At 47.1% G+C, this 12,338-nt stretch overlaps 1 protein-coding gene across 1 annotated transcript in view; it reads left to right on the top strand.

The window, feature by feature from the left end:
• The window catches only part of LOC144731678 (E3 ubiquitin-protein ligase PDZRN3-like), a 66,151-nt gene that overhangs the window by 38,792 nt on the left and 15,021 nt on the right, over positions 1 to 12,338 (top strand). The window contains exons 4-5 of the mRNA XM_078612854.1: positions 3,969 to 4,067; positions 11,797 to 11,859. Of these exons, the coding sequence (XP_078468980.1) occupies positions 3,969 to 4,067; positions 11,797 to 11,859 (162 nt within the window). The remainder of the gene's footprint in view (positions 1 to 3,968; positions 4,068 to 11,796; positions 11,860 to 12,338) is intronic.

Below are 12,338 nucleotides of genomic sequence, written 5' to 3'. Positions count from 1 at the left end.
CCCCGACCCTCGTGATCGGAGGAGTGGGCGGGGGCATGGGCGTGGCCTGCAGCACAATAGGCGTGGCCTGCAGCAGAATGGACGGGGCTTGCAGCAGAATGGGCGTGGCCTGTTGCAGAATGGGCGGGGCCTGCAGCAGAATGGGCGGGGCCTGCAGCAGAATGGGCGGGGCCTGCAGCAGAATGGGGTGGGTCACGCACAAAAAAAGGAAAGGCGCACGGAGCCCGACAGAGGGGGAAGAGACCAGTGGGGGGGAGGGGGGGTTCGTCAGCAAGGGGTGGGGAGTAAGGGGGGGGGCTTTGAAGAGGAAGGAGGTGAGAGCCTACAAAGGTTGAAACTGCCTGTTGATTTATAGGACAGTGGTTGTTATACCTTTACTGCAACCTTGCACCCCATTGGTTGATGAAACAAAGTAGGTGTACTGACGTGGCCGTGCTTAATTAGTGTTTTCGATTATTTACCTGCTAAAAGAAAGTACCTGCCATGTTTCGCACTCCCCCAGAGTGTATTTCGCACCCCCAAGGGGTGCGTGTACTCCAGGTTAAGAACCACTGATACGTGTACGATCAAATACGTGCAGCAGGCAGCATAACTTCAGCGCTGGAGATGTGGCCACAGGGCAACTTTTTTTTCTTCTTCAAATGCGTGCGTTTATAGATCTTTCAGCAGTTGAAACAACGGGAAAGCTTCACGAATTCCCCCACTTCTGTCCGCCCGGGAGTATAAATGGGTAGCACCACATCTACCTTGTTCAGTAGATTGCAAGAAGAAGAAAAAAAGTTTGGCCAGCCTGGAAGAAAAGACCAACACATCCTCTAGATTGGCTTTCTAGAGCTCCCTCTAGTGAAGGACCATCCACCAGCAGTGGCATAAGCAGGCATTTGCAGGGCTGCACCTTAATCTTCATATATGCGTAAGAACAATATATAATAAGTGTACGTAATGCGTAACAATGTGCACACATTGGCACTTTTTCTCTCTCAAGAGAACTCTTCCGTGTGGCAAATGCGTGGATCAAAGGGGCATTTTCTTTGCAGGCAGGAGGCCTTGAATTCAAATCCCATCACAGCTCCGCACGCTCATGGAACAGAATATATAACGATTCATCTCCGTGATCTCCAACCTCTGTGAATGTAGCGGGTCACTCTTATTACAGTCCAGTTATTATATGCATACCCACAATTGTGACCGACTGGTGTGATGTCAAGTTTAATGATGTTCCAGAAGTACCACAGATTATCCTTACAGCTATAAAACAAAAACTTTCAAATGTGGGCACCCCCTTAAAGTATGTCCTGGCAGTTGATTGGTTCCACATATCGTGCAGGCTCAGACTTTTATTATTCGAAATCGCTGTAAGCCATCCGATGAAAGCTTTAACAAATTGTATGATTCCCATCATCAGTGAACCGAGGAGTTGCATCCCATGGCATGTGATATTAAAGCCACTTGAAAATAGGAAAAGATTCATACTAGTCACAAGTAGACTGCATGTACAGTAATTCCTCGTTTAAAACGCGGTAGATGCATTCGTGAAAAAAGTGCCACGTTAAGTGAAATAGCGTTCATAGAATTACCATATATACGCTACGGGGTATGAATAAATAATGGGAATTCGAATCACATTTGTACGATAAACTCAGCCTGCAATTTATCTCCTGGCGAGACAAAGCTCTGAGATGAGAGTACGGTGCTGCTACGTACAGTATCCTTCCGCGGACTGTATCGTCCCACATACTGTATCCTTCCGCGGACTGTATCGTACAGCTTAGCCGCGCAGCTCAGGAAAGTAGTTTGTCGTCGAACGCTCAGAAACAGGGGGGGGGGGGGCTGGGGGGGGGCACGTTCTGAATTGTTAAAAAAAATTGCCAAACTGAAGAACTGTGTTAGGGACCGTCCATAAATGACGTCACGCAATTTTGGACGATTTTTTACCCCCCCCCCCGCTCGTCACACGGCGTCACAAAAAGTCAGACCCCCCCTCAAATATGACGTCACAAAGCTCTGCCCCCCCCCCCCCAAAACCATATTACCATTTTGAAAATAAAACATGCTTCAAATCGCTTAAACTATTATCATTGTAGTGCGTAGTTAATGTGGCGCTGCACTCTGATGTTGTAGGAGAAAACACTTATAAGAAAGTATATTTAATTAAGTAGAACGTGTTGTCTATAAGTTGCACATTTTGATGTGACGTCACATTTCTCAAACCCCCCCCCCCCTCGTCACACATGTCTGACCACCCCCCCCCCAGGTTCGTGACGTCATTTATGGACGGCCCCTTAAGTCGACAACGCGTTTTGTGAACATGCTTTAAGCAATGCCTTGCCGCGTCGACACGTGTGTGTGTTGTTGGATTATTCCTGAAAGTCAGAATAATTGGAGTTTGATATGAAATGTCAGACGATCCGAAAATTGTCTTCGTTTGGGATTGATCCAAAACGTGACGTCACAATAGGTGACGTCACTTCCGTGATGTCACATCCACAATTCTCCTGTCAAAATAGGAGGATCATATGGCATTGCTATTGTCAACTTTTTAAAATAAAAAAGACACGAAAAATAACGTAATGTAAATGATCTGAAAATCCTAGAAAATCATATGGGATCCTAACAGTCCTTAAAACACCTATGAATCCTAAATATTTGAGTTTGAAACTCATCCGTAATATGTTTATCAAACACAAAATTAGTTGATACTGCATTGGCAATGGTGTACAAGGGACAAATCGCAACGAACTAACACATTCGTCAAAATCATTGTGGCCTCAAGAGAACAAATAAATTATAGGTGACTTTTTGGGCAATGGACCTTCTTCATAGCACATATATAGAGAAGCCTGGGAGAGAGAGAAGATGATATGAGTTGGAGACTGCCCTTTACACCATGGGGCCTGAATTAAATACATATATACGTGTGTATAGCTTCATATTAAGTGATATAATTTATTACGTAATGTGATTTTTTAAAATTAATTTTACGTTTGCACATCCGTTCTGGAGGCTCTACTGCGAGACAGCTCATTTCGAGTAAGGCCCTCTTGGTGGCATTTTTGTATGCAATTAGAGGTACACACTGTGAATTAAATTCCATTGAATACCAATATTTAGTTGTTGTTTTGTTTAAACTACTTCCGCAGCTTATTAGTACATGTACACACACAGAGGGTGAGCGAACACGTCTTGACAAACCTTGTTCGAGCTGCACGGCTGATAGTCGCGTGCCAAGGGGTTACGTATCACAAAACAGCCAAACTGGAAATGAATTCAGCCTCAAATCGTGTCCATTCAGATCCCATCACGCCACTGAGGATTAGGGAGTAAGATTGCCTTACAATGAGCCATCCATACATCTTTAACGACACTCGCCGGTGCAAAACGATTTTAAAACAGGATTGCAGTGGATTATCTGCTCTGGGGGTACGTGCGAGGCGACATGTCCCCTCCAGTTGTGCCTGGCCTGAACCCACGGTCACTCATTTAAGTCGTAACGCCGGAGAAAACACACAAGCACGACACCAGAACGCTTTCCTCGAATTCGTTCTACCTTTGAAGCAGCGTTACCACCTTTCTGCACCCCCCCCCCACTCCACGCCCCCCCCCACCTCATAATTCTATACCCCCCATGACACTGCCGCTGGAGATTACGAGCAACGTCGAGAATATAAATAAATAAGCAGATAAATAGATACATCCAGCGTACAAGGTCCCGCTTACTCCACCTTGCCACGGATTTTCGTGAAAAATGAGACCTGATGCATATTTAGCTATGGGTGGGTGACACAGGCTGTGGGTGAAGAACTCCACGTGCATCCACAATTTGCCCTACTTTGTATCGCCTCCCCGCGATGGCCCTACCAGGTCTGGCAATTGATTAGAATAAGGAACGATTTTATTTTTGTTTCACTTTTACAATCCCGACCGCGCGCGCGCCATCCATCCAGTGGCTCATTATGTGAATTCCCCAGGAGGTGGCTTTGTACCGGATCTTCAGGCAAGAAAAGCTGGGTCTGACTGTGTGCTACCGCACGGATGAGGAAGAGGACTTGGGAATTTACGTCAGCGAGGTGGGTGCTCGTCACAGCAACACTCTCTCGTTTCTTCAGAACTGCTTGTTGTCGCGTTCAGTTTACTGTCCTTCCACCCCGGCAGCTCCAATTCATGTACGGGAGGCGGCCGGGTGGCTCAGTGGCTCAGAGGTTTAAGAGCACGAAGCTGCTACTGATGAGATCCTGGGTTCCGAATCCAGGCAGCTGCCTGTGATTCAAACCGGGTTCACAAGTGCAGTGACTTGATGGTCATCGGTTCGTCAATGGCGGCGCAAACCCACCCAAAAAAACCCCATCACATTCAGTGTGGTACTTGCACAAAATTTGGCTAAATTAAAATATTTGTTCGACTGTGACGCAATGAGCATTGCTCTCGCGTAGCAGGTTGGGCTGGGCGATTGCTGCCCCCCCCCCCCCGCCGTGCCCTACTGTGTGGACCAGAGATTCACGTGAAGGGATTGCAGAAGTAGCTCTGTGACATCCACTTACGTGGGTCATTCTCCACCAAGCAAGGCTTGCACTGCTCTGTGTGACATCCGTCTGGTGGCACGATGCCCATAGAGCGGCGTTTCTCAAACTTGTTTGGCCCGCGGGCCACTCAGCCGATGTAAACATTTCCCACGGACCGCCCATCCCTGGTGACACAACACATACACTTATCTATAAATACCAGCAATTCAGAATTAATTATATTACTGGGACATAAACACAGCTTGAAGGTGTTTTTTTCGGGGGGGAGGGGGGGCATTTAGATCTTAGGCTTAGGGTAGGTTAATGGGTGTACTTTAGCTAACTTCATTTTGAAATTAAATATCACAAGTAAAACATTTCATTAACCTCCGAAACAAATGGCATAAATTCTAGATTTGAAGCTGTCGTGACTGCAAGGATTCATACTCTTTGGTTCATCTTGCGGATTTCTAATTCCCCCCCCCCTCCCCCCGGCAGCATAACAAAAGGCTGCTTAATCTGAGCTTTCTTATCTACTTCCGCCCCCTGCATCACAAAGCTTCAGTTTGAGCTCCATGCGTTGCCACCCAACGCCCTCCCCGTTCCTCACATCGTTGCCTCCCAGTCCACAGCCCACCCACACACTCACCATGCCCCCCCCCCCCTCCATACCCCGCGACTATATAATTCCTCGTCACAGCCATCTCTTAGACACACTTAAGCGGTTGTCCTTTCGCTACGTTGTCCCCACCTTAAAAAGGACGCTTGTGTTGGCACCCGAAACGTCGTGATTTAATTTAGTTGTTTTCATTTATGTTATTAGATTTTTTTACCTACGTGACTTTACCGAAAACCAAAATGGCATAAACGTTGCCATTATTATTGTCTGGAGCAACCTGCGTTTGCATCACAGCCCCGCGCACCACCTGGAGGTGCGTGACGGACCACCACCGGTGCTGGTCCAGGTACCGCCCTCTGAGACCAGCTGCTCAAGAAGAGAAATCGGAATAAATAAATAAAAATTGCGGGAAATGACAAAGAGGAGTGCCAGTGTTGGAGCTATCCATGGTAGGCTTGTGAACTCCCAATTCCTCGTAGACCTCGCTTCCCACTCCACTCTCCCCCACCCCTCTCTCCCCCACCCCCTCCCCACACACAATATAGCCCAACTCAAACTTTGAAAGGGCAGCCAATAGTGTCCATTCATACTCAGATGTAAAATCAATTGGCAAATTAATGTACGTGGGATACCAAGTGATTTGAAATTTGGGCACGGTCAAACATTTTCAAGCAGGGACAGATTAAACCACGTGTGTTAAGATTTTAGTATTTTCCAATTGATGCACGTTGTAACAATTCTGTTAAGTTTTAGATGAACAGTGTGGATAAAGCGGTACTATTGAGACAAAAATGGTGTTTCTTGAACACCGACCAATGAGATGATAAAATGAGACACAATAAGACGTTATTCTTCAATCGTGAACCTGAATCGTGGCAGCTCATTGAATTTCTGGTGATTTATTGTTACACGCCTAGCTTCCAGTGGCAATTTTTTTTTAATATATGCAGAATTCGAATTATGTTGATGCATATTTTTATCAGTACGGATAGACATTCTTAACACTCACTCAATCATACACACACTACTTGAATATTAAAGTACAAATTCGACTTCGTTAGACTTTGCCGAGTGTCTTGTTCTCAGAACGTTTGGACCACCTCCTGTGCATTACAACACCGACACCAATATTTCATCCCAAACGAGCGCATGAGGCGCCACGTGAGCTGATTGGCTGACGTCGAAAATCAAGACAGTTGGTGCGTCTGCGAGGACACACGTTGAAGAGCATCGTCGTTCATCGCGAGAGGGGTAGCGTTCGCGACCAAATTTTGTTTAAAATTAATCAGCGACGCAGCAAACTGCATTCGAGCATTTTAAATCCACGTGCTCCTAGACGAATCAGAGACGCAGTACGAGATAACTGGATAGCCGTGCGTGTCCGTTTTACGATCCCTTTGTGCTTTTGTTTGGTTTGGCTATGCCTTACGATCGCGAACACTCACCTGGAAATTGAGTGGGCGGACGCCTTGTTCATGCGACGTAAGTAGCACCGTGTGTGCACTTGCCCGTGACATACAGCGTTGCATCCGTGTGCTTCGGTGGAGCCAACGGTTAGCGACGTCACATAAATCATGCAAATGTCTCATTAAGGCAATTCAATACCAGCCAGACACCATCCACTCAAGGCATGTAACTAAACCTCCACTGGCTGGGAGCGTCCACACGTGTAATTGTGATGGGTTTTTGTGTGTTAATAGCAGCATTGGCTGTATTTATTTACGTAGCCCTCTCTCTTTCTCTCGTATGTGCTGCAAAACACAAACGAAATATTCGCTTGTTTTTCCGATATAAAATACATGTTTGAAATAAGATGCTTTTTCAGGCCGATGCGCGGCGGGAAATAAGTCACCGAACTGATATTCAGCCTCAAAGCAAGTAGAAACAATAGCGAAAATAAACTGCGGCTGGGAATTTTTACAGCCAGAAACAATACATCACCCGCAAGCCATGAGCAGCCAGCAATATATGCAGAATAGATATGTGCAATGTTTGCAATCCAAATGTCTCTAACGTTATTAATGCAAGCAAATCTATTTTTTGATAGCGTGACAATTTGTTGCCGTCGTATTATTTGATACACAGCAACTTTAAAATTAAATACTCCATTGCTTCCTTGCATAATGCCTCTGTGGGCATTTATATGTCTTCAGGGGGTCTCCTAAGACATCTGTGAAATACAAGAGGAGCGTTTCGTGAGCCTAGAACTGTAATAAACAACGATACGCTACCACACTTTCGTGAGCAATTTCAATTGATTACGGAGAGCCTCGATCTACACGAGAACACTTTCAATACATCAGTTGCTTTTCTTTTTTTGCCAAACAAGGGGAAATGGCCGTATTCTCTAACATCAAACACATTTGAAGCAAATTCTTGAGAGCATTCCCACTTATATATTTATATTTTTACAACCACCTCAAAATCAATGGCAACAAAGGCGTACTCTTGTCATTAGCGAGGCTCTATATGGGATGTTTACAATGCTCCGACTTTGTTTTTTTGCACCACTGCTTCCCCAGTTACATTTTTGGGGGATAGCCAAATGAGTGACGAAAAAAATGTTAATTGGGGTGTAATAAATTGCATGATTTACTAATTGGCATATTAGCCACTTGGTACTTAATTGGATATTTGAGTGTTTACTACTAATTTAGATTATGCCACTGCATCCACACTGGAATTTAGCAATTAAATTGATGAGCTTGTTATCCAAACCTTACTTCATTCAATAGCGAATATATACAAACACTCAATCACTTTATACAACACATACATGCAGTGCATCCACATAATCCTTTGATGTGAATTTTAGTAATACTGTGCTCTTATTTGGAAGCTATTGCATGGGTATATATATATATATAATTCAAAGGCGCAGCCCTGCAATTGCTCACTCACGCCACTGCCGGCAAAAGGGCGTCCACCAGAGTGGACCCGAGAGAGACGCCCTCTATGAGGTATTTGGTCTACTCTTCCAGACTCGCCAGACACCTTGGGAATGGTGAGAGTACTCACAAAGACAAAATATCTCCCGTATAGCCTGAACAGACTGTTGGGGCAAGTGCTGTTAGCGAGCACCTATTGAAGGCCGCCACTGCACACGAGGGGGTGGGTAGCCAACACCACTCCCGTCCGCCTTTGTCTACCTTGTAGCGATGATTATGCACTGCACCAGGTACTAATTTAAGGCTGAGTCGACCTAGGGGAGCCCCAGAACCCAATCAGATAATCGTCACTAGCGTTGGCCATGAGCTGGAATTGATCTCGTGTCGCCAGGTTCATAGCGCAGCGTAGCGCAGCATAGCGCTAACCGCTGCACACCTGCAGTGTACCCCGCCGCATGGATGCATCCTGCCGATGAACTGTGCTGCAGCTATTTATGCTGCTGGCTTGACAGATGTGGGAGATTTCATTGCCACTCTGGGAGATCGAATCAAACCGGTGACCTCTAGATTGGAAGCCCAGGGTGCTAACCATTCCGCCGCGTGTTATACGCGTGTGTGTTTACATATATCCAAACAATGCATTACCTGCTCCAAAATAAGTAATTTGTTAACGGTACATTTAATAAAGCGCTCGGAATGGTGCGTGTGTGTGTGTGTGCTGAAACGGTCTTTTGAGATTGATTACACAGCGCTGGAGGCAGGGCTGGGCTAGTCATCATGCAAGAGTGAACGGACATTTATCCATTTCGTTTTGAGTATCATTTAATTTGTGTGCCTGCTGCCAAGGATAACAAACACGTTCTTGCACAGCACGGAGAAATGAATTCAGGGTCATTGCAAAATGGGCTTTCTCTGTGGCATGACCACAAACTTGAATGTGAAATTAAAATAATATATTTAACAAAGATAACTTTTAGTCATCCGGTCAGGTGGCTCAGCGGAAGAGTGAGTGGCTCACAATCAGAAGGTTGTGAGTTCACATCCTGATTAGGGATTAGCTCAGCCCATCATCCTTCTGATGTAGATAAAAGTGGTTCGATGGGTGGATAGAGTCGCTGTTTCCACAAGAATGTGGAATCACCATCACTGGCTCAAAGCTGCTAACAGTCGATGACGATCACTGCAGAAATGCTCAGGAGGAAATTACATTATTTCCGCGCATTATTAGTCTCTCATAGCAAAAGGAAATTCCGAGAGGCGAATATATAATTGTAACGTAAATTTAATAGATTTTTAACGAAGCTTTGTTTTCCATTATTACCAGTACTACCTGCCATGGTTCAGAAATGTCGGGATTATCAATTTATGATAATTATAGAACACAAACTGACAATTGCACACTGAAGCGTGGAGAGATGCACGCTTGCAAGTACATTGAAAGACAAAAAGAGGAACACACGAATTAGAAGATTAAAACTCCTTCCAGTTCAGACGACGTATGTGTACATGTGCGTACGTCATCGTAACAGAACCCGAAACATTTTTAATAAAAAAGCTTAATCAGTACCGAGGCTCCCACAAGGCCATGCGGGAGGGCGTCTGGCACAGTTTGGCGACAGCTATCGTAGAGTGTGGTCGTGTCACTACAGCTATCTTCGGAGAGTACAATATATTTAAAAAACAACGGTGCCACGCCTCTCTAAATTCAATGTACCGCTGAACCGCTGGCGCGTTCCGTGATTCAGCGGTGAACGTGACCCCACCCTGCAGGAGGAAAGGATTAATGACGTAATTAAAACTGCTCAAAAAAGTAAGTGGGGCTTTGGCAGGACGTGTCGCTAGGGGGGACGATGGCTCTTGGTCAAGAATAGTGAGCGGCTGTCAGAGAATGGAACACGTCCACAAGTACGGCTACCGAGGAGATGGAGCGATGAAATCAGTTGAGCGTCCAGGCGCCTGGTGGATTGTTGCATCGCAGGATCGGGAGATGTGTTGGCGGCTCAGGGAGGCCTTCATTCAGCAGTGGATTGACCCCGGCTGATTATGACGATGAATTAACACGCTTCGCTGAAGAACACAAACCAAACACATATTTTTAAAGATAAATCTTTCCCATATGTTTATATATAGAATGTCAATTTCCCATTGACCTTTTGAGATTGTGAACTCCACAAATCATAGCGTGTGTGTGTGTATATATAAAAATATATAATGTGGGGTAACAGTGGAGGAGTGGACAGTGAACCGCGCTCTAAACCCGACAAGCTGCGTTTGATTTCCACCCCCAGCTAACATCAGTTTCAAGTGATATCTGAACCAGTCCTGGGCCTCCCCTGGGTCAACTTAGCCTCAAACGAGTATCGAGTGGAGTGTGTGATGGAGACACAAAGGCGGCTGCAAGTGGCGCTGGCCTCGCCTCCATCAATTCCTGGCCTTGATGGGTGCACGCGAACACCAGCGACAACAATCTGTTAAAAGCCTGACACGGGATGTACGTGTGACCGTTTGGTTTGCCCTGTATATACACACAGCGGATGGTGCAACGGCTCGCACATTGGACTTTGCAATCCAGAGGTTACCGGTTCAATCTCCTGGTGCGGAAGTTGAAACGAAATGGAGCAAGTTTCTTCAATATGTGACCCCCCCCCCCCCCTGTTCCTCGCGTCTGTCCACTCTGCGAACGCCAGAGTCAGCCGATGGGCAGGTTGCGTGTCTGGCGGGGTCAGGGTTTGTGCGTGCCTGTCCAGTGTGTAAGAGCCACGGCTGAAGTCCTCTCCCCCAACAAGGGGGGCTCTTGTTGGGGGAGAGGATTTAACGCAGGTTTATCTTTCACACACAAAGTCAAATCATGTCTCTCCACGGTGGCGAGATGTTAACTACATCGCCTGGTATACAGGAGGTCGTTGCTTCGTTCCGAGTTTGCGTGTTCTCCCCGTGGTCGTGGAGACTTTTCTCCGAGTATTTGGCCTTCAGTTGAATGTCCACGTGATGATAAGCCACTTTGTTGAGCTTTCATTTGTAATGGCCGGGCCGTTTCGGAAAACAAGAGCTATATAGCTCAGTGAGCCTTACTCCCACATTGTGCAAGAGCGCAGAAGCGTGGTTACCACATCTACGCCTCTATATAAGGAACGAAACAGTAAGACTTCTCCACAAATCTGTCTGTCGCCTGATGAAGCTAGTTCTTATTACTGGCAAAACGTCGTACTCAGATTGTAAATGTTGTGCCTTGGCTCTCCAACACACCGGGGTGCTGTACTAGTACACTACACTATACACTACACTATACACTAAACACTAGTGCTGTACTAGTGACGAATTGGTACGTTCTGTTTACGTGACAACCCTTACTAGTTGGCTGTGTCGGGTGGTGGCGGGTTTTAATGACACATATATATCTTGATTTGAAGCTTTCGTGACTGCAGGAGTCCATACTCTTTGGTTCTTTCGGTAAAGTCACGTAGGTATAAAATAAAACAAATCACGGCATTTCAATCGCAACACGAGCGATCGAAACGCCGTGATTTATTTTATTTTATACCTACGTGACTTTACCGAAAGAACCAAAGAGTACACATTTATATATTTACGCGACCTAACCCAAAAACCTCTATCATGGATTTTGTTTTGTTTTAGTACGCACACCTGCTCCAGAGTGGCCGACCAGGGCAAAGGAAAGTCACCGCCAACACATTACATTCCACCCAACCCCAACCCCCAGCGCGCACACTAACAACTACGGCCGCCTGCCACACGACTCCCTTTGTCTCGCACACGACCGTGTCTGCAGATCGACCCCAACAGCATCGCAGCCAAGGACGGGCGCATCAGGGAAGGCGATCGCATCTTGCAGGTGCTTCTTCACTCGCCCAACCCAACCCACCCGCGGCTGGGGTGTGGGGTGGAGGGGGTGTGGAGGGGGGGTTGGTGTGGAGGGGGTGTGGTGTGGTGGGGAGGGGGTTTGGTGTGGAGGGGGGTGTGGTGTGGCGGCTGGGGGTGGTGTGGAGGGGGGGTGGTGTGGAGGGGGTGTGGAGGGGGGGTGTGGTGTGGAGGGGGGGGTGGTGTGGAGGGGGGGGGTGGTGTGAAGGGGGGAGGTGGTGTGTAGGGGGGTGTGGTGTGGAGGGGGGGGGTGTGGAGGGGGGGAGTGGAGGGGGTGTGGTGTGGAGGGTGGGGGGTGTGGTGTGGAGGGGGGGGGTGTGGAGGGGGTGTGGTGTGGAGGGTGGGGGGTGTGGTGTGGAGGGGGGGGGTGTGGAGGGGGTGTGGTGTGGAGGGTGGGGGGTGTGGTGTGGAGGGGGGGTGTGGAGAGGGGGGTGTGGAGGGGTGTGGTGTGGA

This window comes from Lampetra planeri, chromosome 40 (assembly GCF_965212315.1).
Source record: "Lampetra planeri chromosome 40, kcLamPlan1.2.h2, whole genome shotgun sequence".
Lineage (NCBI taxonomy): Eukaryota > Metazoa > Chordata > Hyperoartia > Petromyzontiformes > Petromyzontidae > Lampetra > Lampetra planeri.
This window is presented reverse-complemented; position numbering and strand designations above follow the sequence as displayed.